A 27,945-nucleotide genomic window follows, 5' to 3' on the forward strand; every position below is an offset into this window, starting at 1 on the left:
GATGCAGGCGTACCCCCCCCCCCCCCCCCAAAAAAAGAAACCCCATCAGAAGGCCTAATTCCAGTTGGTAATAGCTTTTTAAAGATTAACTGCAGATAAACAGATTTATTAAGGTAAAGTTTTCAATGAGCAGGTCGTTCTCACCAGGAAATACACAGTACAGGTAAACATTGCCTTGGAGACACACTATCCATGTGAACAGAGAATACAGGGCAGAGCGAACTGTTTGCCAGAAAACTGCCACAATTATTCCCCCCCCCCCCCCCCCCCCATCTGGTCCACATTTTGCCAAAATGATTATCCTCTCAAAAGATCATGATTTTTCAGTGTGTTTGCCATTTTTCAATGATCATCACTTTATTGTTCTTTAAAGGAGAACTGAAGTGATTGAAGTGAGAGGAATATGGAGGCTGCCACATTTATTTCCTTTTAAACAATACTACTTGCCTGGCAGCCCTGCTGATCTATTTGGCTGCAGTAGTGTCTGAAAAACACCAGAAACAAGCATGCAGCTTGACAATAATCTTGACAATAATGTCAGAAACACCTGATCTGCTGCATGCTTGTTCAGGGTCTATGGCTAAAAGTATTAGAGGCAGAGGATCAGCAGGATAACCAGGCAACTGGTATTGCTTAATAAATATAGCAGCCTCCGTTTCCTTCTCACTTCAGATGTCCTACTTAAGTGCTGATCTCTGATATTTGTTAATTGAGAAACAGACCTAATTGTCCCATTATGGGAACCCATGGTCTTTGTTTCGTTGTAAGTTGTAGAATGCCATAGTGTTTTTCTGTCAGACACCCTCTATGCCACACTTGCTGCAGACTGCCACTTCAGAAAATAGCAGTAAGAAAGTCGATGGGCTTTGTACAATCGTTTCTAAAATAATGGCTTTTTTAAATAAAGAATGTGTAGAACAGAGAAGTGTTTTTGTTGTTGTTGTTATAAATGGGTCCCTGTGTATTATGTCACACAGAGCAGAATGATGGAGGTTTGATTACCTGGTTGGGTTGGGTGTGTGAGGAAGGAAATGTGCCAGTCTTTTCCTCCCACCGAACTGGAATAGGACATTTCCCTGTGGGCATAAAAGGTGTAGGACCTATCAGCATATACTGTATAGAGAATCCCTACCCATGCAATCCACATCTGGGATGTTTACACCCAGGTATCCTCCAGTGTCATATGCCTGACACCGTGCAGGCCAAGAACCTTCTAGTGTGTGTGTACGAGGCTTCCGTGACACACCAATGGACATGTGTTTAGACGTGTTCTGGGTGGGGTTCATAACAAGCGAGCTCATTCTCTTAATCAAGTCCCCATTATCATCCTATGCTGAAGAAATGCATCTTATTATTGTGGATGTTACTATCCATCTAAATGATCTCTAGTGATCTTCAAGGATCCTCAGTGAGGATATCATAAGTGAACCAGCAATCCGGGGTGGTTGTTGTTGTGTGTTTTTTTTTTTTTTTTAATGTCTGTCATACAAAATATTGCAGCCTTCATCTGAAGCCTGGTGCACATGCTGCAGCGGATTGCTGAACCAGAAGCAAAGATTGAGCGCATCGTCTGTCTTTGTCCAATGTCCCTGCTCTCCATAGAACATGGTGCTCAGCTGTAGTCAAGTAGTATGTCTTTACAGCGCTTGTTCCCATAATTGTTGCCCTAACAACTTATTAAGGATCAATCAAGGTGACAAAAATGTATCATTGCATAACTGGAACATAATCTGGGTTATAAAAAGTTTAGTAAGTGAGTAGTTATGTGATAGTGGTCATTGCAGTCAAATACAGCATATGGGGTTAACTCTTCTTGGTAAATTCTGTCCCGGATTTCTTTAAAGATAGAATGTTTTGGGGGTGTACAAAGTGGGGTGGTTGTGATTTGTTGCTGCTATTTTTACAGGATACAGGGCTGTATTATGATCGTTACCTGCGGGAAGTGGTGGAAGTTCTGGAAGAAGACCAACATTTCCGGGAGAAGATCCAGTCTGCTGACATCGAGGACATTAAGGTACACCAAGGAATCTCCAAAGCAAACCATCCATTTCTGTACTGTTAGGGAAGGGGTCAGGAACCTTTTTTTGGCTGAGAGAGCCATAAATGCAAGTGGACGTGTCAGACGCATCTTCAGCTTCTCTTGGGTTTCAGCAACATCAGGAATTTCCCCGAGAGCCAGAAATACCGGCTAACAGCTAATTGGCTAGCTGACTTGGGGATTGATTTACCTTGTAGGACGAGATCCTGAAGTGACAGGCAGCCTATTGGGCAATTTAAAGTGCGGGGATCTTGTTCTACTGGACTGACCTTACCTAACAGGGTCCAGAGTGGGACAAATGGAGCAGCTGTTCGTTTGGAGGTAGCACGAGTAAGTTAGTAGTGCACGCTACAGCAGTAGCGTGCACTACTTTGCAAATGTTACTTGTGCTGCCACACTAAGCTGCGCTGCTTGAGCAGTGTACCTTAGTGAATCAACCCCACTGATTTGTCTGTGAGCCAGAAGTAGCCATCAAAGAGCCACATCTGGCTCCCGAGCCATAGGTTCCCCTGCGTTAGCGGATTGTTCTATGGGACTGATTTATCAAGGGATAGAATGTCAGCAGCTAGGCAGAGCAGATATCAGAATGGTTTCATTTAATAGCTGCAACCTACCTGATTGCTAGTGACAGTTGTTCCACTTTTGCTCTGTGTTTTATGCTTCTGCCCTAAAGAGTCGTATTCATGTTGTATTTTTGTCTCCCATCAAGTAATAAATGTAATTGTACCTTTGCCTTTTTAACTGCTTGCAGACTGCGTCACGCCAATGGGCGTGGCCGCGGCGGCAGCCCCAGGACTGCCGTAAAGTCCTGGGGCAGCAGTTTGCAGGAGATCACGCACAGAGCTCCGCCTTTCAGTCTCCGAGCGACGATCACCGCTCAGAAGACTGTTACACGGCGAAACCGCCGTGTATTTACATGTACAGCGCTGCGATCACACGGCTGTCCCCCTGGGGGACAAGAGAGCGATCGGCTCTCATAGGCAGAAGCCTATGACAGCCGATCGCCGTGACTGGGGGGGAGGGAGGGGTTGTAAAGAAAAATAAGAATAAAATAGTAATAAATATAAAAAAAATTTATTTATTTAAAAAAAAAATAAACACAGAGGGGGCGATCAGACCCCATCAACAGAGAGCTCTGTTGGTGGGGGGAAAAGGGGGGGGATCACTTGTGTGCTGTGTTGTGTGGCCCTGCAGCTTGGCCTTAAAGCTGCAGTGGCCAATTAAGTAGAAAATAGCCTGGTCACTAGGGGGGTTTAACACCATGGTCCTCAAGAGGTTAAAACAGAGGGTATTTGCGATAATTCAACTGTAAGTTATCCACTGTGGTTTCCAGGGCTGTGGAGTCGGTACAAAAATCCACCAACTCCGACTCCTCAGTTTAGGATTCCACTGACTCCGACTCCTCGACTCCGACTCCTCTAATTTGCATATTACAATCTTGTTGATTGAAAGTATGTAACATGAAATTCGTCTCTTAACTGCCAATGCTTAGGAATTTTAAAAGACAACTGAAATGAGAAGGATATGGCGACTGCCATATTAATTCCCTATAGTCATAGGCTAAAACTACTCCTTAGTAAGAGTACTTGTAGAAGGTACAGACCGGAACAAAGAACATCTATCAGGCCCTAGGCAATTTAACTGTGGGTACATGTAAGAATGATGTGCAGGTACTCTGCAGGGGAATGAGGAGATTCTTCCTCTATTACACATCTGAACATGGATCAGGCCCTAGGCAATGTAACTGTGGGTACATGTATGAATGAGGTGCAGGTACTCTGCAGGGGAATGAGGAGATTCTTCCTCTATTACACATTCTTCATGCACAATCTGAACCAGGTTTATGGGTGATAGACAACACCTCTGTGTTCAATGTGCACAACATTCTCGGTGGATTCCCTGCAGCTCTGTGAGGAGTGCATATGTAGAGTATAGTACTACTGTATAACAAAGTAAACCTGAGACAGATGAAATTAAAGTTTTATACATACCTGGGGCTTCCTCCAGCCCCCTTCAGGCTAATCGGTCCCTCGCTGTCCTCCTCCGCCACCTGGATCTTCTGCTATGAGTCCAGGTACTTGAGCCAGTCAGGCATAGTGCGCATGCACACACTCCGCCGCCGGGAGCGCACTACACCTGCACAGCACTGTTGCACAGAATGCTCCTGGCTGTGGAAATGGCATTCGGCCGGACTGCGCTGACTGGCTGAATTACCAGGACTCATAGCAGAAGTTCCAGGTGGTGGAAGTGGACAACGAGGGACTGATTAGCCTGAAGGGGGCTGGAAGAAGCCCCAGGTATGTATAAAACTTTTCTTTTCATCCTTTCAGGTACCATTTAATTCGTAGTCACCAAACCAAAGGCTTTATACTTACAGCATAGATGTTATTTCGTATATATGTTACGGCCAGAACCCGAAGTCTGGCCACTTCGGGTTCTGGCCGGTCACAACGCGAAGTGGCCGCCTGATGCGGCCAATATAAGAAATGCTGCAGAATTTCGGACTTTGGCCGGCCAGAATGCGTTCTGACTAAATGTGGCCGGCCAAGTCCAGAAGCTCACCTCTTAGGAAGTGCTGTCCCACTCTCCGTGCACTGCAAGTAGTGCCGCTGTCCCCCGCTTTTCAATTCCCTGTTCGTATCCAGCCTGCCCGTCCAGTTCCCCGTTCGTCTGCCTGCATGTTGCGCTTCTGCCCGTCCAGTTCCCCGTTCGTCTGCGGCTGCCTGCATGTTGCGCCTTCTGCCCGTCCAGCTCTCCGTTCACTGCAAGTAGTGCCGCTGTCCCCCGCTTTTAAATTCCCTGTTCGTATCTAGCCTGCCCGTCCAGTTCCCCGTTCGTCTGCGGCTGCCTGCATGTTTCGCTTCTGCCCGTCCAGTTCCCCGTTCGTCTGCAGCTGCCTGCATGTTGCGCTTCTGCCCGTCCAGTTCCCCGTTCGTCTGCGGCTGCCTGCATGTTTCGCTTCTGCCCGTCCAGTTCCCCGTTCGTCTGCAGCTCCCTGCATGTTGCGCTTCTGCCCGTCCAGTTCCCCGTTCGTCTGCCTGCATGTTGCGCCTTCTGCCCGTCCAGCTCTCCGTTCACTGCAAGTTGTGCCGCTGTCCCCTGCTTTTCAATTCCCCGCTCTTCAATTCCCCGCTCGTCCAATTCTGCCTTCCGCCTTCTCACTGCTCCCCGCTGCCTTCCGCCTTCTCACTGCTCCCCGCTGCCTTCCGCCTTCTCACTGCTCCCCGCTGCCTTCCGCCTTCTCACTGCTCCCCGCTGCCTTCCGCCTTCTCACTGCTCCCCGCTGCCTTCCGCCTTCTCACTGCTCCCCGCTGCCTTCCGCCTTCTCACTGCTCCCCGCTGCCTTCCGCCTTCTCACTGCTCTCCGCTGCCTTCCGTCTTGTTTCTCAGGAGTTAGGACCCAGGGATGCCTTTCCTGCTGCTGTTTGCCGACGAAATAGCACTTTCATTCCTTCTCTCCATCTTCTTCCTGCCGGCTTCCTCCTCAGCCTGTTTGTATTTAGCGAGTTTAGTCTGTCCTCATCTGTGACTAATCAAAGTTGTAATTTGATCACTTCCCTGTGTCACCTGACTGCCATGTCAGATAAGCTAATTCGAAAGCACAGGATGTTAACACTATGCCTGCTTCTGTGAAAGCAGGAAGTAGCTACACTGCAGATTTATTGCAGGATTTGTATCAGGTGAAACAAAGAAATGCTTTTCTTTAAAAACATTATGCTGTATCTTTCAGAGCAGAGAGGAAGTTCCGAGTGCTATTGACAGGACCCGGGATGTTCTGGGATTTCTGCGTTTTGGACTTTGGCCGACTGACTTTGGCCATTTCTAGAACTGGCCGGCCAATGTCAGAAATTCCCAGCATTTTGGACTTTGGCCGACGTCAAATTGGCCAGTTCTAGAAACGGCCGGCCAATTCTAGAATTGGCCGATTTCTGGTTTTGGCCGTAACATATATAAGAGACTCCTGTGTACACATCATATATACAGTCACAATCAGATGTGCATATCTGACTTTAAAAGTACGGGGACTGCTTTATTGAAGCAGCACAAGTAACTAATTGTGATTGGTTTATTTCATTTTTGTGGACTAAGCACAGCTATTACTGTATGTATAAATTATTTATGATGACTATTATCTGAGAAATAGAACATTTTATCATATTTTCTATTTTAATTACAGTTTAAATTCATTAGGAGTCGGTGCATTTTTTTCTGACTCCAGGCACCCAAAATTACTCCCACTCCACAGCTGTGGTGGGTTCCCACGATTCATTACTCCAGTATATGCAAAGCATCCCTTTATGCCCCTTAAAACAAGGCTGCACATCCTGAACTGCTGGTGTATAGTGATCCTGTAGCGTAAAAATTGTACAGAGCCACACCAATCCAACACGCAGACAGCCTGTTTCGGACTTTCTGGTCCTCATCAGTGTATGTCATGGACTGATATGACTCCGGTCCAGTACTATAGTATAGGCCTATAGGGTATTCAGACAGCTCCACTAGGAAAGTGTATCAGGGCTAAAAGTGACCAAAAGGCCTTCTATGAAAAGGCAATGTTTAATGTAATTTTGCCTCTTTAAAGGTTACATTTAGCATTGTCTTTTAATATAGGGATTTTGGTCTCATTTAGACCTTTGTACTTTCCTAGTAGTTCTGGGTCACCATGAGCGGTCTGGGTATTACTTAGTATCAAAAAAAGTCAGAATTCAGTGGAGAGAGAAAACACCTAGGTTTCATATATCTCTAGACAGCAGTTGTAGGATATCTACACTCCTGATTCTCAAGCTTTTTACTCCTGCTGCTCTCATTACCATGGTTCAGAGCCAGGACAAGGTCCTCCAGCACTCAAGGCTGAGACACCAAAGTGCGCCCCTCCATCCCTCCCACCCCAGCCGTCACACACTGATTGCTATTAGCCTAAGAGGCACCCCAGGGCCCCCAACACCTTAATCTCTAGTTATCTGGCTTGCAGTCACTACCATGTATCCTCATTTCTTATTTCTCTCTGCTTCAAACACAATAGGGGAATGATAGAGGAGTGAGTTGTGCGCCCTCCTCCTACACTGCGCCCTAAGGCTAGAGCCTCTCTCGCCTCTGCCTTCCACGGTTTACCCTTCACCTTCTGTATTTCTCTGTCTTTCAGGGACTCTGCTCATGATTGCTCTATGCTCCTTTGTCTTCCCCTATAACATTGGATTTTTTTTTCATTATTATTATTATTATTATTATTATTAATATTTAGCATTTATATAGCGCCGACATATTACGCAGCGCTGTACAGTGTGTGTGTGTGTATATCTATCTCTCTCTCTCTCTCTCTCTCTCTCTCTCTCTCTCTCTCTCTCTCTCTCTCTCTCTCTCTCTCTCTCTCTCTATCTATCTATCTATCTATCTATCTATCTATCTATATATATATATATATATATATATATATATATCTCTATCTATATATATATATATATATATATATAATCTCTCTCTCTCTCTCTCTCTCTCTATATATATATATATATATATATATATATATATATATATAATCTATATATATATATATAATCTATATATATATATATATATATATATATATATATATATATATATATCTCTCTATCTATATATATATATATATATATATATATATCTATATCTATATATATCTATCTTGTCACTAACTGTCGCTCAAAGGAGCTCACAATCTAATCCCTACCATTGCTATATGTCTATATTATGTAGTGTAAGTACTGTAGTCTAGGGCCAATTTAGGGGGAGCCAATGAACTTATCTGTATGTTTTTGGAATGTGGGAGGAAACCGGGGTGCCCGGAGGAAACCCACGCAGACACATAGAGAACATACAAACTCTTTGCAGATAGTGCCCTGGCTGGGATTCGAACCAGGGACCCAGCGCTGCAAGGCGAGAGAGCTAACCACTATGCCACCGCGAAAGAATAAAAGGAAGTGGAGTGGACCTCTCAGGCTTGTCAAGAATGCCTGACATTTTATGGCATCTTGGGTCTTGGCTAGAAATTTTGGCAGGGAGATTTCACTGATAAAGTTGGTGATTTGACTTGCCATCCTCTACCCATAACGCAGACGCCACTTTCAGGGCAACTGACATTTTATTTATGTCTGTGAGCTTTGGGGCCCCCATCTAAGCCTGCAGATTATATATTATTTTTCGACTAATATTGCACAGTAAGGTATTTACATCAATATCAAGGTCTAATGGGATGACTCAAGAGGTAAGGGGGTGTATATGATGACAAGATACAGTAAGGGAGAGAGCTCTGCCCATGCCAGATTACAATGGCTGGGCACCAGAGGTAAGGGGAGAATGTAAGCTGTAAATACTATTGTGCAGTGTGCCTGCTAGCTGTTTAAGGCAGCTTTCAGAGTGGGACAGGCGCACGTTAGAGCAGCCTGTAACGCAGCCCAACTCACAGTAATGAAAAATCCAGGGCTGTGGAGTCGGAGTCGTGGAGTCGGAGTCGTGGAGTCGGGCAATTTTGGGTGCCTGGAGTCGGAGTCGGGAAAAAATGCACCGACTCCAACTCCGACTCCTAATGAATTTGTAACTGTAATTAAAATAGAAAATATGATAAAATGTTCTATTTCTCAGATAATAGTCATTAAAAATAATGTATATATACAGTATATATACAGTAATAGCTGTGCTTAGTCCACAAAAATGAAATAAACCAATCAAAATTAGTTACTTGTGCTGCTTCAATAAAGCAGTCCCCTTATTTTTAAGGTCAGATATACATATCTGATTGTGACTGTATATATGATGTGTACACAGGAATCTCTTATATATACTAAATAACATCTATGCTGTAAGAATAAAGCCTGATGTGTAGCTATGTGACTAATAGAGATGGTCAACGAGATGGAAATAATTCTGCATTGATGCTGATTTATGCAAATGTATGCACTCCCTTTGCTGATGAAATAAAATAATTTGATATGTTATTAAAATTTGGTTTGGTGACTACAAATTAAAGGGTAACTGAGACGGATGAAAAGTAAAGTTTTATACATACCTGGGGCTTCCTCCAGCCCCCTTCAGGCTAATCAGTCCCTCACTGTCCTCCACAACCCGGATCTTCTGCTATGAGTCCTGGTAATTCAGCCAGTCAGCGCTGTCCGGCCGCATGCCGCTCCCACAGCCAGGAACATTCTGCACCTGCGCAATAGTGCTGCACAGGTGTAGTACGCTCACGGCGGAGTGTGTTCATGCGCACTACGCTTGACTGACTCAAGTACCTGGACTCATAGCAGAAGATCCAGGTGGTGGAGGAGGACAACGAGGGACTGATTATCCTGAAGGCGGCTGGAGGAAGCCCCAGGTATGTATAAAACTTTAATTTCATCTGTCTCAGGTTTACTTTGTTACACAGTAGTACTGTACTCTACATATGCACTCCCCACAGAGCTGCAGGGAATCCACTGAGAATGCTGTGCACATTGAACACAGAGGTGTTGTCTGTTTACAATCTCCTCATTCCCCTGCAGAGTACCTGCACATTATTCTTACATGCACCCACACTTGATAGATGTTCTTTGTTCCGGTTGTACCTTTTACAAGTACTCTTACCAAGGACTAGTTTTAGTCTAAAGGGAATAAATATAGTAGTCTACATATCCTTCTCACTTCAGTTGTCTTGTAAAATTCCTAAGCGTTGGCAGTTAAGAGTCGAATTTCATGTTACATACTTTTAATCAACAAAATTGTAATATGCAAATTAGAGGAGTCGGAGTCGGTGGAATCCTAAACTGAGGAGTCGGAGTCGGAGTTGGTGGATTTTTGGACCGACTCCACAGCCCTGGAAAAATCAATGGGCTGTTCACAGTGCCCACGTTGTGTTACAGTGTAACGCTGGACGTTCAAAGACGGTGCAGCATGCTGTGCGTTCTACGCGGTTTTAGCCGCGTTAGACTGTTTGCACATGCTCAGTAATGTTGGTTTTTTTGTTTTTTTTCAGTGCAGGAGAGGAGGAGGGGAGAGTCCGCTATTGTCCCTAGCCACATGGCTAATTAATATTCACTGCACTGTGCTGACGTAACGTGTTTTCTTCCTGGAGCTGCCGCTTTGTGCGACGATTGGCTGGCGGGACCACGTGATGCGGAGTGTTCCGATCACGTGGTCTCCACAGATTTTGACGCATGCGCCGTTTTCGTTCTATCAGTAGCGAACGAAAACGGCCCACCAAGAGACTCATAACGCGTCTCTATGTAGCGTCCAACCTTAACACCACTTAACACCACCATGCGTTGCATTAGGGGAACGTTATGTGACCTTAACGTCCCCTGGAACGCAACGTCCCTGTGTGAAAGAGCCCTAAATGTCATGTTGGGAAATAGATAAAGGTTTTGATGCATTTCCTTTGCATTGGCCTGGCACTGCTCAATAAAACAGCGGGAGAACAGTCTGGATCCTTCTGACCAGTCCTTGTTATATTCTTCAAAACAGACATAGACTTTGGGTGCATACACACATCCAATTTTGATTGGCCAATTTTATTGCAGCTTACCTACACAATCTGTTCATAGTATTTAAAATCTGTGGCTCTCATACTATTGGGAGGTGGAAAAATTGGCCATTGATTGGCCAGTAAAAATTGGATGTTTATCCACACCCTTAAGCTTACACAGATCCAACTTTGATTGGCAAGTAAAGTGTGGTCCGGTGTTAGTCGAGGAGCATGCAGGCATCAAACCAACGAACGTTGATTCCGATGATGCCTTTAATGACTAACTGTACATGGTTTATTGCAAGCTTTCGAAACGTTAGGTTTCTTCTTCAGGCATTATACAGAACTGGTTCAGAACCCGTACAATGAGAAGTTTTACAACTGTGTGACATCATGTCAGATTGAACCTACATTATCATACATAAGTCTGTATGTGATTTAAAACTTCTTATTGTACGGGTCTGATCCAGTTCTGTATAATGCCTGAAGAAGAAACTTAACGTTTCGAAAGCTTGCAATAAACCATGTACAGTTAGTCACTAAAGGTATCACCGGAATCAACGTTCGTTGGGTTGATGTCTGCAACTTGATTTACCTGCACAATCTGTTCAATGTATACAAAAACTGTTGACCCTCATATTACATGGAGGTGCTAAAATTGTCTGGTCATTGACTAATCAAAACTGAATGTGTGTACCAGACTAGTCAAGGGGGCTGATTTATATATAGGCAGTTGGCTGCAGCATCCCTAGTGGTTGGGTTGTTGCCTGTACATTCAGTCGCTCTTTAAATTCTGTGTGTAGCTTTTACTCATGATAGCTGTAGTCAAAGAGCTGTAACGTATAACACCGCTGTGCACAGAACAAAGTGATCCACATTAAAGTGAACCTCCGGACTAAAAATCTACTCAGCAAAACTGAAAATGCTTGGTATTTCTTTAACAGTTTCACAGCATCAGAACTTTCTTTTTCTTACCAAAGCATCATTTTTTGCTGTATTTTTATCTAAGCTCCACCCATCAAGGAAAAAAAGCCCGGGCTTTTTTTCCTGATGCTGTGCAGAGCATGATGGGATTTGCTATGTTGTTGTTCATGTTGCTTAGCAACTGGGAGGGGTGATCAGGACACAGGACAGTTGGAACTGTGTATCATACTCCCTGTCACCTCATTACAACCAAAAAGATGGCTGCCATCATGAAATCAAATATTTGCCTGTTCTTTTAAAACAGGGTGGGTAAGAGATTATATTACCTATCTATTTTAAATAACATAAGTAATGTAACTTAATGAAAGTATGTTTGTTTAGGCTGAAGTTCCTCTTTAATCTGTAACTTAGTCAGTAGTGGAAATGTTGCACAGCAGATAGTTATGCTACCAGTGTATGCTTGGCCTCAGGACAGGGGAGCTGAACCACCCCAGAGGAAACTATAACCACACAGGGAGGACATGCAGGTGGGGTCCTGCAGACATGTGAACACAGCTCCCCTGTGCTGCTGCCTATAACTTTAACCATTGCCTGTCCTGGGCTCTTTGCAGAGTGGGAAGCTCAGCAAGGAGTTGGATCTGGTTGGTCACCATATCCGGACGAAGCTGGACGAGCTGAAGAGGCAGGAAGTGGCGCGGCTACGGATGTTGATCAAGGCAAAGCTCAGCTCATCAGACAGTAAGTGGTGCTTGGAGTTCATTATAAGATGAACAGATTGAGAGCCCAGAATCCTCCACTCTGTGTGGATAAACCATAATTCACTGCACTGGCTGGAGCCCAGTGTTTATCATACTGTGATCACACATGGTCTGTATAATAATATAGCTCACGCGTATGCTTTTATCTGCATGGGCATAGCAATCACCCCTGCGACCTCTGCCATCGCAGGGGGAGCCCAGAGGCCTTGGGGGCCCCTCCTCCTCCCTCTCCCCAACTGAAAGTGCAGCCAATTGGCAAAGAAACCTCCCCATTTTCTCACAAAAACCACGTGCAGGAGCGGGTGTAATTTTTTCCTGCTTCCAGAGACTGCTTTCCTCTCTGCTCCCATTCGCCAGCTCCTGATCACGTAGGGTTTGGGGACAAACGGTGGCCCCATGCTATCATTTTGCCAGGGGGAGGAGCCCTATTAAGTCTAGTTACGCCCCTGCTTATCTGTATTGTAGGTATTATTATTATTTTGCTAAGGCCCTGTTCATACTGTCTGCGTTTGCAGAACGCATAGAAAACGCAAGTTGAAAAATGCATGCGTTTATATGCGTTTTCCTTGCGTTTTCTATTGAGTTTTTGCATGTTGAAAGGAAGTGCGTCACACAGGAAACAATAGGAAACGCAGAGGGAAACGTACGCTAAAACGCAATAGTACGCGTTTTTGATACGCGTCCATAAACTTTCATTGTGTCAGTTTCTGTGCGTGACGCACAGAACTGTGTGCAGCAATGCGGATGTGAACGAGGCCATTAGAAAACATTAGTAGCCGTTTCTAACGGCAAAGTCTAGCTGTACGCGTTCTGGAAAAACGGCTAGGAACGCACATAGTCTGAACAGGGCCTAAAGGTTTAACCACTTGCCGCCCACTGTCAATTGGCGTCGGCAAAGTGGCACCCCCAGGACCGCGTAACGCCAATTGGCGGCGGCACCTGGGGCACTGAAATGCCGGGGATCGCGCGCAGTGATCCGCGCGCATCCGCCGGCATTAGGCTCCGCCCACCCGTGCCTTCAACCCGCCGGCCAATTAGCCGTGCCGGCGGGTTGTTAACCCCCGATCTGCCGCATAGTAAGCGTATAATACGCTTTGTAATGTATACAAAGCGAATTATACAGACTGCCTCCTGCCCTGGGGGTCCCAGTGATCGAGGGACCACCAGGGCAGGAGGCAGCCCCCCTAGTAAGCACACAAGCACACTTATCCTGTCCCCTGATCGCCCACAGCACCCCTCAGACGCCCCCCCCCCCAGACCACTGTTTGCACCCAATCACCCATTAATCACCCCCTGTCACTATCTGTCAACGCTATATTTTAGATTAGGTCCTAAACTGCCCCCTGGGGGCTTCTGATCATCCCCTCAGATCCTCCCCACACCCCTCCCCCATGTACTGTATACATAAATTCTCCCCTGTAATCACCCACTGATCACCTGTCAATCACCACCTGTCACTGCCACCCATCAGATCAGACCCTAACCTGCCCCTTGCGGGCACCTGATCACCCGCCCACACCCTCAGATCGCCCGCAGACCCCCCCTGATCACCTCCCCAGTGCATTATTTACATCTGTTCTCCCCTCTAATCACCCACTGATCACCCATCAATCACCCCCTGTCACCACCTGTCACTGCTACCCATCAGATCAGACCCTAATCTGCCCCTTGCGGGCACCTGATCACCCGCCCACACCCTCAGATCTCCCTCAGACCCCCCCCCTGATCACCTCCCCAGTGCATTTACATCTGTTCTCCCCTCTAATCACCCACTGATCACCCATTGATCACCCATCAATCACCCCCTGTCACTGCTACCCATCAGATCAGACCCTCATCTGCCCCTTGCGGGCACCCAATTACCCGCCCACGCCCTCAGATCGCCCTAAGACCCCCCTAATCACCTACCCAGTGCATTGATTGCATCTATTCCCCCCTCTAATCACACCCTGAGACACCCATCAATCACCTCCTGTCACCCCCTAGCACACCTTCCCATCAGATCAGGCCCTAATTTGCCCCGTGTGGGCTCCTGATCACTCTGCTAAACCCTCAGACCCCCTTCCGACCACCTCCCCAGTGTATTTATTACATCTATTCTTCCCTCTAATCACCCCCTGAGACTCCCATCAATCGCCACCTGTCACTTCCTAGCACTCCTATCCATCAGGTCAGGCCCTAATCTGCCCCCTGCGGGCTTCTGATCACCCGGCCAAACCCTCACCCGCCCCACCACATTGACAGAATTTTTTCCCCCCGATTACTGCTGGTCTCTATGACTTAATTGTGGCTGAGACCAACTGTAATGCCACACAATACGCAACCGCCAATCCAAGAAGCTACCATGCCCAGCCTTTTCGGTGGAAACCACTCCAAGTTTCCGAACGTAAAATTTTTTGGGGGCCTTCTCCTTAACATGGGTTTAGTCAAAAAGAATGTATTGCGGTCTTATTGGTCTACGCACCCAATACATCACATGCCCATGTTCTCTGCTGCCATGTCCAGGTCACAATTTGAGAACATCCTGCGCTTCCTGCACTTCAGTGCCAATACAACCTGTCATCTAAGAGGCCACCCTGTTTATGACCGGTTCCACAAAATTCGGCCCCTCATAGACCACCTGTCAACAAAATTTGCAGATGCTTATACCCCCTGAACAGTCATTTTGAGGTATTTAATTTCCAGACTACTCCTCACGGTTTTGGGCCCCTAAAGTGCCAGGGCAGTATAGGAACCCCACAAGTGACCCCATTTTAGAAAGAAGACACCCCAAGGTATTCCGTTAGGTGTGTGATGAGTTCATAGAAGATTTATTTTTTTTGTCACAAGTTAGTGGAAAATGACACTTTGTGAAAAAAAAAAAAAAATCAATTTCCGCTAACTTGTGACAAGGGGAGTGGGAGAAATAGAGTAAATAGACAATTGTGTGTGTAAAAAAAGGAAAAAAATTGTTATTAACCGAGATATTTCTCCCACCCAGCATGGGTATGTGTAAAAATACACCCCAAAACACTTTATACTACTTCTCCTAAGTATGGCGATACCACATGTGACACTTTTTTGCAGCCTAGGGGGCCCCACGTCCAATGAGTACCTTTAGGATTTCACAGGTCATTTTGAGGCATTTGGTTTCTAGACTACTCCTCACGGTTTAGGGCCCCTAAAATGCCAGGGCAGTATAGGAACCCCACAAATGACCCCATTTTAGAAAGAAGACACCCCAAGGTATTCCGTTAGGAGTATGGTAAGTTCATGGAAGATTTTATTTTTTGTCACAAGTTAGTGGAAAATGACACTTTGTGAAATAAAAAAAACAATAAAAATCTATTTCTGCTAACTTGTGACAAAAAATAAAGTCTTTTGCTTTTGTTCAAACAGCTGATAAAACTGATAAGTCAATCCAACAGTTGGATTGACTTCTCATCAGTCATATCAGCTTTTTGAACAATAGCAAAAGACTTTTTTTTTAGATGTTTCAACTTGTTTCACAACAAAAGCTGTTTGACAGTTGTGCTGCATAAGAGACTGCTGTTGAGCATGTGAATGGCGCTTAACAGACAAGTTTGGCAGATAGTTGGACAGATAGTTGGCAGGTGTGTATGAACCTTAAGGAAAAAAAAAACAGCCCATGGGGGGTGCTTGACTCAGGAAGGGGAAGACTCTGTATCCTAATGATGGTTCCAGCACTGGCAGCCCCCAAAATGCAGTAGCTCCTGTAATATTTACCTTCCCGGCTCCAGTGCAGGCGCAGTAGCGGCTTTCCGATGGGCTCTGGTGGAGATAGCCGAGCCCGACTCTACCATGTAGGACACTCGCACCCACGCAGTAGAGCGGCCCCGATCAGGCTCAGCTATTTTTGCCAGAGCCCACCGGAAAGCCGCTACTGCGCTTGCACTGGATCGAGAAGGTATATATTTCCACCGCCGCTGTTCGGGGGCTGCCAGCGCTGGATCCCGGAGGGGGAAGCCTCACTAGGATCCAGAGGCTTCCCCCTCCCGAGGTAAGTATGTATTTTTTTTTAATTTTTTTTTAAGAGATTAACATTAATGCCACTTTCCTGGTTGTAGTGCTTAACTGCCTCATTAGCTCAGGAGTCACTGCACCAGTACCAGTATGTAGATCAGGTGTTCTGCCTCATGTCTTTCTTCATTGGCTGCATGCCTGTCCATGTGCAGGTCTCAAATCCCCGAAGCCCATGGATCAGTATGTTAGCTGGGCAACTGGCTGGGAGTTAACCTGGCCCCTGCAACCTTCTCAGTTTAGTAAGCAGAGTCCCAATTGACTCTTAAGATATATCTCACTCCCACAATGACTGAGGAATGCTATTCTAGGTGGAGCTCACAGTGCCCCTCATGTTGTATACTTCTTTAGTTCCATCTAGCATAAAGATAATTGTCAGTGAGATCAGCAGGAAAGGGGGAGATCATTACTATAATCTGTAAGGCATGTTCTTTACCCTGCTTTCCTTTCCCTTCCCCCACAGGTACTGGCATTGATCGGCGGCTGCTGTTGAAGCAGTTTAACCACCTGAACCGCATGAACCCAGATAGGTTTGAGCCACAAGACTTGGACATGTTGATCAAAGCGGTGAGTGTACCCCTGTGTCATTGCGTGACAACAAGAATCAGTGATGACAGATTAGCAAGGATAATCTGCACATCAACATACCACGACAATATTCTGCAGTATAGAAAAGAGTCCAAATCTTTATTTGCACAAAATACAAAAAAAAGCTTTTGAAAGGGATAAAACAATCCAATCGGTCAATATGAAGATCACAGTTGTGATTACATCGACAATCATGCTCTCTACGCTAGATGCATCATAGATTCCTGTTGTGCCTGTTAGATGGTGTTGGATTACATCTGCTTGGTTAAGATGTGCCATCATTTTTTTCTGTTTGCAAGTGAAAGAGAAACCGTAACCAAGAATTGAACTTCATCCAAGTCAGTAGCTGATACCCCCTTTCCCATGAGAAATCTTTTCCTTTTCTCAAACGGATCATCAGTGGGGTCTGTATGGCTAATATTGTGGCGAAACCCCTCCCACAGTGTGATGTCAGGACCACGGTCCCGACAGTTTCCTGTCTGTGAACCTCATTGCATTGTGGGAAATAGCTGTTTCCAACTGCCAAAAATGCAAGCAGCATCTCCTTCCAGTGACATTACCTGCCAGCAGTAAAAAAAGTCACCATGTGATAAATGTCAGAATGTAAATCAGGAAGAGGAAAGCTTTTACAATTCGCAAACACTGACTAAATTATTTATAAACAATTGTTGTAAAAATGAAGCACTTTTTTTATTACAATCTTTTCTCTAGAGTTCCTCTTTAAGCCTCCTTTGGAGGTTAATTTTGGCCTTTGGCCTAAGGAGAGATAAATATCTTTTTAATACTAAGGCCTAACGAAGGGCATACACTGGAAACGAACTAGTGTCATTGCTTAGAAAACAATTTTTTCATCTACTCCAAGCTAGAATTTTAGACTGGCCTCATGAGGATGTGATTGGCGATGTACGTTAATTACAACTGTGATCTTCATGAATGGTAACCGATTCGATTGTTTTATCCCTATCAAGAAGGAACATTTTTTGAAAGTCTCGTAAAAAAAAAGATTTTAGCCCTTTTTTATACTGCAGAACACTGTTGTGGTATCTTGAGATACAGATTATCCTTGCTAAACTATCAAGTGTATTATTGAAGTGGCTTGCCCTGTGAAGGTGTGAGGCCTGCTGGACTCTCTGCCTTCGCATCAGTCTTAAAGGAGTACTATCGATTGAAACGACTTTTTTTTTAATACTCTATATTAGTGTACACATTACCACTAGTGCTAGGGGCACTTTATTTATTCACCCAGGTCTCTCTCTCACTATCCCTGCTTAAAAATTCATTTCTCACACAGCTCATAGTAGTTTGGGTCACCCTGAGCTGCTTGGTTACTCTGTCACACAGCTCACAAATATATTTCACTGTGTCACTCACAGCATGCAGGAGACATGAGGAGAAATAGGCTGATCTGAGGTGGTAACAGGTAACTAAATGAGCTAGAATATTGCTGGCATATAACTAGCTGTAACAATAGTCTGTGTTTACACTCAGACTGGCTGCCTGCTTGAGGCGATTCACTCCAGGCTGCATCCACTTTACAAGCTGCTGAGAGGGGCAGACCACTGTCTACAATTAGCATTATTAGTATCTTTATCAGTAAAGAGAAGCAAAGATAATAAACACACATTGCTAGAATCTTTAACCCCTTACCACCATATCAACAAGATTCTTTCAGCAAGGTGATAATTAAACTATAAAGTGAGGAGTTGATAGCATCTCCCCTTTGCAGAGACATAGGCCTCGATTCATAAAGCATTACCTCATGCGGTAATGCTGAAAACAGCAGACTTTACCGACCACTTAGCAAAATGTCAATTCATAAAGGCTGTTACCGCATGAAAAGCTGACATTACCGACCAGGGAGATAAATTACCGACTTGGCTGCAATTACCGACAACACATGTCAGTAAATTGTCAGCAAATGTCAATTCATAAAGCCTTCAACAAGCGGTATGCCTGGCGGTAGTTACCGACACCTCTGGTGAGGTCTTAACAAGTTACCGACTGCTCTGACAGCTCTGATTAATGCAAAGTGCAGAGAGCCGAAAGTCTGTTCGATTCATCTGTGGAGAGAGCCAGAAGCCGTCTGTGTGAATCATTTCAGCAGACAGGGAAAGACTGTGTGACTCATCTGTCTGAGTCATCAGTGGGAGAGCCAGAGAGAGCCGTCTGTGTGATTCATTTCTGCAGGGCAAAGAGGGAATCGGGACACTGCTCTACTCTACCGCTCAATGGGCTGCGGTAATTTACCGACCTCCAAGGGTAGCTGGGGAAATCTTTATGAATTAGCACACAGACCGGGAAAATACCGAGTGCGGTATTTTCCCGACAAGATTTTTTTTATCGCACTGCTGTTTATGAATCGAGGCCATGGTCTAGCCCTCTGGGAGCTCAGTATTAGATACATTTGTATCCAACACTGACGCCAAAACTGACAGAGGATTTTACAGCTGAGAGGAACAGCTGTGTGAGGAATCAAATTGCTCCTAGTACTTGCCCTAATGTGTGCTACAACATACAGCATTTAAAAATAAATGCATACATCGATAGTATTCCTTTAATGCCCCAATCCAACACCACAATCTTCACCTTGTGTGGCTCATCCCCGCTTGAACAGGAGACAGAGAAGCATCTACCTGACTTTGGTTACACACACACAGGCCTTAATGCGCAAGGTATAAAGACTGATGGGAGGGGAGGCAGAGATACCAACAGTACCTACAAGACAGAATACAGGCAAGGAATGTCAGTACGAGCCAAGGGTCATACACAGGAGATAATGCACGTTTAAAGAGCAATCCAATCTCTTAGTCAAATAGAGGCAAAAGGTCAGTCCATGCGGCAAACATGAAAGTCGAATCCAAGCAAAGGGTCAATCCAGGTGGCAAACAAGAATGGTCAGGTTCAGGCAAATGGTCAAAATCCAGGCAATCAATCAATCACAAAAGTCAGGTCAGAGCACAGACCGGTGAGCACCCAGCAACTAGCAAAGATAACACTATCATGGGCAACTGGTAGAGAGCAGAGATGGACTTAAATACATCATGCACACCAATCACTGGCCGGCCACACAACCATCCTCCAATCGGACAACACAGGAAGGAGGCTACCTGGGTGTCAGTTGACTTAAGGTTCGCTGGCGCCTGAGGGTGTAGGATGGACCCATGGTCACAAGTGTCCGCCCTGTATCACATCCAGAGTGTGCGCACGTGCGCGGCCCACTGGGACGACACATCAAAGGCAGCGTGAACCCTGAAGTAGAAGGACTCGGACGGTTCCCTGCAGAGCCGGCCGCATCGCTGGAACCTCCAGGTGAGTCTCTGACAGGATAGTTTTTTCCACCCCCTTTCTATTAAAAAGGAGAGGGTTCCCAAATATAATCAGTACTAGCAAGAAGCAGAGAGCAGAGTATTGATGCTTGTGTGACAGACCATGAAAGTGTGTGTAAAGGGAGTTAAAGAAATTGTGTAACTTTCTACGTAAACTTCATGTACGCTGTTTTGCACATTACATTTAGTGCTCTTTTGTGACCATTCCCGATGTTTCTTTCCAGATGCTGAGAACATGTAGATAGTTTTCTACCAATTACCTAGGAAGAGTGGTATTATTCTCCACCTCCTGTGCCCATGAACCCTGCCCACTTTGTGTGTCACAGCTGTAAAGTGGTTAGATTGTAGAAAAGCTAAACCTCACTGTTCTTATGTGTACTCTGCCACAGCTGTATAACATCCTAGTGTGGGCTAAAGCAGAAGTCACAGGTTATAGTGTTCTGCCATGTCTCATCCTCTGTTTACACAGTCAGCACTGTCTGAAAAACTGTGAATGCAATCATCTCCTGATGTCAGGTGTTTGTATGAGAGCAAGGGCAATGGGTTGATATTATTTCCCACTAGCCTCAAACACCCTTAAAAGGCTTTCCTGAGCCTGGACATGATGCATGCAAGGCCTACATAATATACATGTCTTCAGGCTAGCGAACAGTTTCAACACTACATTGTATATTTGAGTTCAAACCGCTACAGCGGTTCTGTGGATTAGGGCTGTAGGTAGCCAGGTATAGGTGCCCCTGTATAGGTTATGTATATACAAGGAGAAAAAGGGGTCAAACGAGTGGCACTCCCTATGTAATGAGCATCTTTTTTGCGTGTGTGAAATATGAAAGTAAAATATCCTCACCGTCTCATCAATGGTCACCTCTTGTCTTTTTGCTGGGACGTGTGCTCCACGGATACAGTATGAAGAAAGCACAGATATATATATACATACATATATATATATATATATATATATATATATATATATATATATATATATATATATATATATATACCGGTATATATTGTAATGTCACTAGAAGAAGAAAGATGGAATCCAGGTACCTTCCGTCCAATACTGTTTATTGCAAGTCAAGACAGACATCCATAGGTTACCACAACCATAAATACCTCATTCTGGTGGTCTTAAAAGGTGATGATCGGTGGAGGTGAGGGAGCCAGGGCACTGAGTGGATGCGGTGACGCCCGTTTCGCCCCATATATAGGTTAACCAGGTATAGGTGATGGAGGGGAGAGCCACGGGCACACTGGTACTCAGCCGTCAAGGGGGCCCAACTCCTTCCTCCCTCTCCTTGCCCCGGGCTGCTTTGTCTCCAGCGCCGCTTACTACTTCCGCTAATCAGGAAGTAGTGAGCGGCGCTGCAGATAGAGGAACCTGGTGGCTTGTGATCCTCACTTGGAGCCCGGAGGGAGGCATTTTTTTCCTAGGAGGCTTTATGGTGGTGCTATTCTCTAATGGAGGGGAGGGTAGGGCCTGAGAAGAGGGAGAGAGGAGTCAGGGCCCCCTTCCAGTGGCTTAGTCCCAGTGTGCCCACGGCTTCCCCCCTCCATCACTACGCTACCGTGTATTATGGTGCCGTTGGTGAGCTGGGCGCAGGGGAATACAAATGATGGCTCACCCTGCTGCCACTCAAATCCCTAGTCGTGCTAGGGATTCGTGCACTCAAATCCCTAGTCGTGTTTTAGCAGCTAGGAGGGAGGTTCATTTTGGGGTCTGGCGATCACCAAATTACTCTTGCAAGGGGCACGCAGCATAGCACTAGTGCTATGAATGGCGCTCAGCATCGGCGCTGAGTGCCGGGCACCGAAGTAGCTTGCTTCGTCTCCCCCTCCCTCACTGCACCCAGGGTGGACCTCTGCCTTGCCCCCCCCTAGAAACGGGGCTGCGGTAGTGAAATCGATGCAAAAACATTTTGGTTCAGCAATTGCAAAGCGATTTTGCAGCAATCCTGTACTTTGTACTGTAGCTCCAAAAATGCTGCAGGACCCGCGATTGCAATTTGTGGAAATTGCAATCGCTCCTGTGGAATAAACTTGATCAACTTTAATTAGCCTAACGCTTTTGGAATCCACAGTAATTCTGAAGCACGTCTGAAACCGCTCCTGTGCTTTCCAGGTCTTAGGCATATGTAGCGGGGAGATCCAAAAACAAACAAATCATTGCGCTTTTACTACTGGAATCAAACACTTCCACAAGTCCTTTTAATCCTCAAAAGAGGGTCATGTGACACATCATACTTATTGGGAATTTCAGAAGAAAAACAATGGTGTGCTTGGTTTTAACGTAACATTATTCTTTCATGAGTTATTAACAAATTTATGACCACTTATAAAATGTGTTCAATGTGCTGCCCATTGGGTTGGATTGTCAATGCAACCCTCTTCTCCCACTCTTCACACACTGATAGCAACACCGCAGGAGAAATGCTAGCACATGCTTGCAGTATCCGTAGTTTCAGGTGATGCGCATCTCCTATCTTCACAGCATAGACAATTGCCTTCAGATGACCCCAAAGATAAAAGTCTAAGGGGGTCAGATCGGGAGACCTTGGGGGCCATTCAACTGGCCCACGATGACCAATTCACTTTCCAGGAAACTGTTCATCTAGGAATGCTCGGACCTGACACCCATAATGTGGTGGTGCACCATCTTGCTGGAAAAACTCATGGAACGTGCCAGCTTCAGTGCATAAAGATGGAAACACATCATCATGTAGCAATTTCGCATATCCAGTGGCCTTGAGGGTTCCATTGATGAAGAATGGCCCCACTATCTTTGTACCCCATATACCACACCATACCATCATTTTTTTTGTTCCAACAGTCTTGGAGGGATCTATCCAATGTGGGTTAGTGTCAGACCAATAGTGGTGGTTTTGTTTGTTAACTTCACCATTCACATAAAAGTTTGCCTCATCACTGAACAAAATCTTCTGCGTAAACTGATGGTCCTGTTCCAATTTTTGTTATGCCCATTCTGCAAATTCAGTGTGTCAATCTGGGTCATCCTCGTTGAGATGCTGCAGTAGCTTGAGTTTGGAAGGGTGCCATTTGTAAGTAGCTAATATCCTGAAGGGATGTTCGACTAATGCCACTCTCCAGTAACATGCGGCGAGCGCTACGCTGTGGGCTCTTGCTGAATGAAGCTAGGACAGCCACTGATGTTTCTTCATAAGTGACAGATTTAATACGTCCACATTTTGGCAAATACAATACTGAACCAGTTTTACGAAACTTAGCAAGCAGTTTGCTAACTGTAGCATGGGAGATGAGTGGTCTCGTAGGGTGTCTTGCATTGAAATCTGCTGCAATGACCCGGTTACTGCGTTCACCAGACATCTACACAATTTCTATCCGCTCCTCATGTGTTAACCTCGGCGACATGTCAATGGCTGTAAACAAAGAGAAACTTGTAAATAACTCATGAAAGAATAAAGTTACGTTAAAACCAAGCACACCATTGTTTTTCTTGTGAAATTCCCAATAAGTTTGATGTGTCACAGGACCCTCTTCCTATGGAAAAAACAAAAGTTGGATTCAAAATGTCCGACTTCAAAATAGCCACCATGGTCACCACCCATCTTGAAACGTTTTCCTAATGTGCCACGAACAGGAAGTTAATATCACCAACCATTCCCATTTTATTATGGTGTCTCCATATAAATGGCCCACCCTGTATATGCCTCTGTGGAGGGTAACAGAATTGCTACAAGACCTCTATGAAGGCTAAAAGACTTTTGCATGATGTCTATGGAGGCTGACAGAACTGCTAGTTATAACTGTAGAGGGGGACAAGTCTATTAATATGCACAGTGCTAGCATAATATGAAACATACCAGTAAGTTGCACATCAGTGTATTATATTGCTTTATCTGCAGGCAACAAAAGACTTGGAGAACTTTGATAAGGAGCGTCACGATGAGTTTAAGCGCTATGAAATGCTGAAGGAGCATGAGAGGCGAGAATACCTGAAGACACTGAATGAGGAGCAGAGGAAACAGGAAGAGGCCAAATATGAGGAAATGAGGAAGAAGCACAAAGACCATCCGAAAATCAACCATCCTGTGAGTAGGTCCCCCTTGGGCCTGTGTGGTTTATGATGTTATCCATTCAGTCGTATCCGACTGGCGATTCTATGGGTTAGCTCTCTCCATGCTGTCCGATTTTGTACCACTTCTGCCAGTTGCCTTAAGCTCAATCCTGTGTCAGCTTTGATGGTGTCAAGCCAACGTGTTCTCTGGTGGCCTTGTCGTCTTTTGCCACTGATCAGTCCTAGCATTAGGTCTTTCTCTTAGGAATTTGAATGCATCACGTGGCCTAAATATGTGAGTCTGAGTCTGGTTATCTTGCCTTCCAGTGACGTGTCTGGTCTTATACTTTCCAATACTTCTTTGTTCGTCATCCTTGCTGTCACTGGAATGCGAAGCAACCATCGCCAGCACCACAACTCGAAGGAGTCGATCTTTCTTCTATCTGCTTTTCTTAGGGTCCAACTTTCGCAGCCAAAACATGGAAATGGTCTATGAACGATGCAATGTGAGCGCTGCCCTACCCTACTTTATAATGCAATTAAATATACCCATTGAAAAACTCGGCCCAGGATGTACTACACACTCCTGTGAGGCTTAAAAACTGAACCCACACCAGATATGCTTCAGAGGTTACATTCATACCCATGCTCTGGTCTTGCAATCGCTAGAGAACTATTTGGGCAGAAGTAGAGTAGGTAGAGTGAATTTGCTGAAGATCGTCCTTGGCATCTCTGAATTAGATCTTTTGCCTAGATATAGATATACAGTGGGTTGCAAAAGTATTCGGCCCCCTTGAAGTTTTCCACATTTTGTCATATTACTGCCACAAACATGAATCAATTTTATTGGAATTCCACATGAAAGACAAACACAAAGTGGTGTACACATGAGAAGTGGAACGAAAATCATACATGATTCCAAACATTTTTTACAAATCAATAACTGCAAAGTGGTGTGTGCATAATTATTCGGCCCCCTTTGATCTGAGTGCAGTCAGTTGCCTATAGACATTGCCTGATGAGTGCTAATGACTAAATAGAGTGCACCTGTGTGTAATCTAATGTCAGTACAAATACAGCTGCTCTGTGAGGGCCTCAGAGGTTGTCTAAGAGAATATTGGGAGCAACAACACCGTGAAGTCCAAAGAACACACAAGACAGGTCCGGGATCAAGTTATTGAGAAATTTAAAGCAGTCTTAGGCTACAAAAAGATTTCCAAAGCCTTGAACATCCCACGGAGCACTGTTCAAGCGATCATTCAGAAATGGAAGCAGTATGGCCAACTGTAAACCTACCAAGACAAGGCCATCCACCTAAACGCAGAGGCCGAACAAGGAGAGCGCTGATCAGAAATGCAGTTGAGGCCCATGGTGACTCTGGATGAGCTGCAGAGATCTACAGCTCAGGTGGGAGACTCTGTCCATAGGACAACTATTAGTCATGCACTGTACAAAGTTGGCCTTTATGGAAGAGTGGCAAGAAGAAAGGCATTGTTAACAGAAAGCATAAGAAGTCCCGTTTGCAGTTTGCCACAAGCTATGTAGGGGACACAGCAACCATGTGGAAGAAGGTGCTCTGGTCAGATGAGACCAAAATGGAACTTTTTGGCCAAAATGCAAAACGCTATGTGTGGCAGAAAACTAACACTGCACATCACTCTGAACACACCATCCCCACTATCAAATATGGTGGTGGCAGCATCATGCTCGGAGGTTGCATCTCTTCAGCAGGGACAGGGAAGCTGGTCAGAGTTGATGGGAAGATGGATGGAGCCAAATACAGGGAAAACTTGGAAGAAAACCTCTTGGAGACTGCAAAAGACTTGAGACTGGGGCGGAGGTTCACTTTCCAGCAGGACAATGACCCTAAACATAAAGCCAGGGCAACAATGGAATGGTTTAAAACAAAACCTATCTATGTGTTAGAATGGCCCAGTCAAAGTCCAGATCTAAATCCAATCGAGAATCTGTGGCAAGATCTGAAAACTGCTGTTCACAAATTCTGTCCATCTAATCTGACTTAGCTGGAGCTGTTTTGCAAAGAAGAATGGGCAAGGATTTCAGTCTCTAGATGTGCAAAGCTGGTAGAGACATACCCTAAAAGACTGGCAGCTGTAATTGCAGCAAAAGGTGGTTCTACAAAGTATTGACTCAGGGGGCTGAATAATTACGCACACCCCACTTTGCAGTTATTTATTTGTAAAAAATGTTTGGAATCATGTATGATTTTCGATCCACTTCTCACGTGTACACCACTTTGTATTGGTCTTTCATGTGAAATTCCAATAAAATTGATGCATGTTTGTAATATGTAATATGAGAAAATGTGGAAAACTTCAAGGGGGCCGAATACTTTTGCAACCCACTGTAGATATATTTGTGTAATTATAAGATTTCTTTGTCATTATGAAAAAAAAGATTTTAATACGGAGGAATAAAGTTCACCCTCTGTCTATTTCAAAGTAAACAGACATTATTAGGACCCATTCACACTTGCGATTGCAAAATGCGATGGCGAATGTGATTTTGCATCGCGAGGGTACAGCATTGTGCTTTGTAATTCGCATTTGCCATTGCTCCAAAAATGCTGCATGCAGAGCGTTTGCTAGTTCCGCAAATCACAAACTCTGCAGTGTGAATGAGCCCATAGGGATAAATCGCTCGGCAAAGCCCTGGCAAATGCCTGCAAGGCACCCCAGTGTGAATGGGCCCTTAAAGGGGTTCTCCAGGGGGGTTTGAAAATAAAATCTGACACTTACCTGGGGCTTCTATCAGCCCCCTGTAGCTGTAATGTCCCGCACCGTCCTCCTCTGATCTGCCGTTCCTCGTCACCGGGCAATTATTCGTCTAACAAGACAAATAATGCGCACTCCCGCTCGCGTCACCAGAAGCTTACTGCGCAGGCGCAGTACTGAGTTTTCTTGTACTACGCCTGAGCAGTAAGCTTCGATGATGCATGCAGGAACGCCACGCAGCTATAATTGGATGGGATGCCGCGCTAGACCAGGGCCGGCGGCGTGGAACATTACTGCTACAGGTAAGTGTCTGTTTTTATTTTCAACACACCCCTTCCCAGAGAACCCCTGGAGGCAGGGAACACACTTGACTTTAAGTTTTCTGCGCGCGTTTTTCTGCATACTTTTTCTGCACACCAAGTGTGTTTCCATGCAGGAAAACGCGCGCGTTTTTTCACAGCAGCTGATGTAATTGATACACAAAACTGACAAAATGTGCAGAATCAGGATGCAGAATGTCAGGTTTTTTTTCTGCGTGCGAACACCACAGTAAGTGTGCACTAGCACATTGATTAAAATGAGTTCTCAGTTTTTCTGTGCAGAAAACGCGCACGAAAACAGTCAAGTGTGTTCCCTGCCTTAAGGTTTCTTTACTACTATATAAACTGACATTTCAATATTAGAATTGCCCTCAAAAAGTCTGCTAGCGTTGCTCACTTAAGGCTAGTACACACGTCATACTGAAGCCAACGACGGGTCCGCCGACACCTCCCGCTGGGCGGGTTTTCAGCAGACAGTACAGCGTGTGTACAGTCTGTCGGCGGACTGATAAGGCTGTTTCTGATCAATCCGCCCGGCAGATCGCTCGTCGTTGGCTTCAGTATGACGTGTGTACAAGCCTTAAGTCTATACTTTTCTTACCTCTTCTCACGTGTACCTATTATACAGCTGCCAGTAGATTTGGGCGCAGGGTAAAGCCGATAAATAGCTTACCCTGCTCCTGCACAAGTCCCGGCAGCATTAATTACTATTCCCCCTGCAGGTCGC

The 27,945-nt window shown here is 45.2% G+C and overlaps 1 protein-coding gene across 4 annotated transcripts in view; it reads left to right on the forward strand.

Annotated features, from left to right (window-relative positions):
• Positions 1 to 27,945, forward strand: part of NUCB2 (nucleobindin 2) — a 129,692-nt gene that overhangs the window by 48,893 nt on the left and 52,854 nt on the right. For all 4 annotated transcript variants that reach the window (XM_068259967.1, XM_068259970.1, XM_068259968.1 and 1 more), the window contains exons 3-6: positions 1,907 to 2,014; positions 12,047 to 12,173; positions 16,677 to 16,780; positions 24,012 to 24,197. In XM_068259967.1, the coding sequence (XP_068116068.1) occupies positions 1,907 to 2,014; positions 12,047 to 12,173; positions 16,677 to 16,780; positions 24,012 to 24,197 (525 nt within the window). The remainder of the gene's footprint in view (positions 1 to 1,906; positions 2,015 to 12,046; positions 12,174 to 16,676; positions 16,781 to 24,011; positions 24,198 to 27,945) is intronic.

This window comes from Hyperolius riggenbachi, chromosome 11, assembly GCF_040937935.1.
Source record: "Hyperolius riggenbachi isolate aHypRig1 chromosome 11, aHypRig1.pri, whole genome shotgun sequence".
NCBI lineage: Eukaryota > Metazoa > Chordata > Amphibia > Anura > Hyperoliidae > Hyperolius > Hyperolius riggenbachi.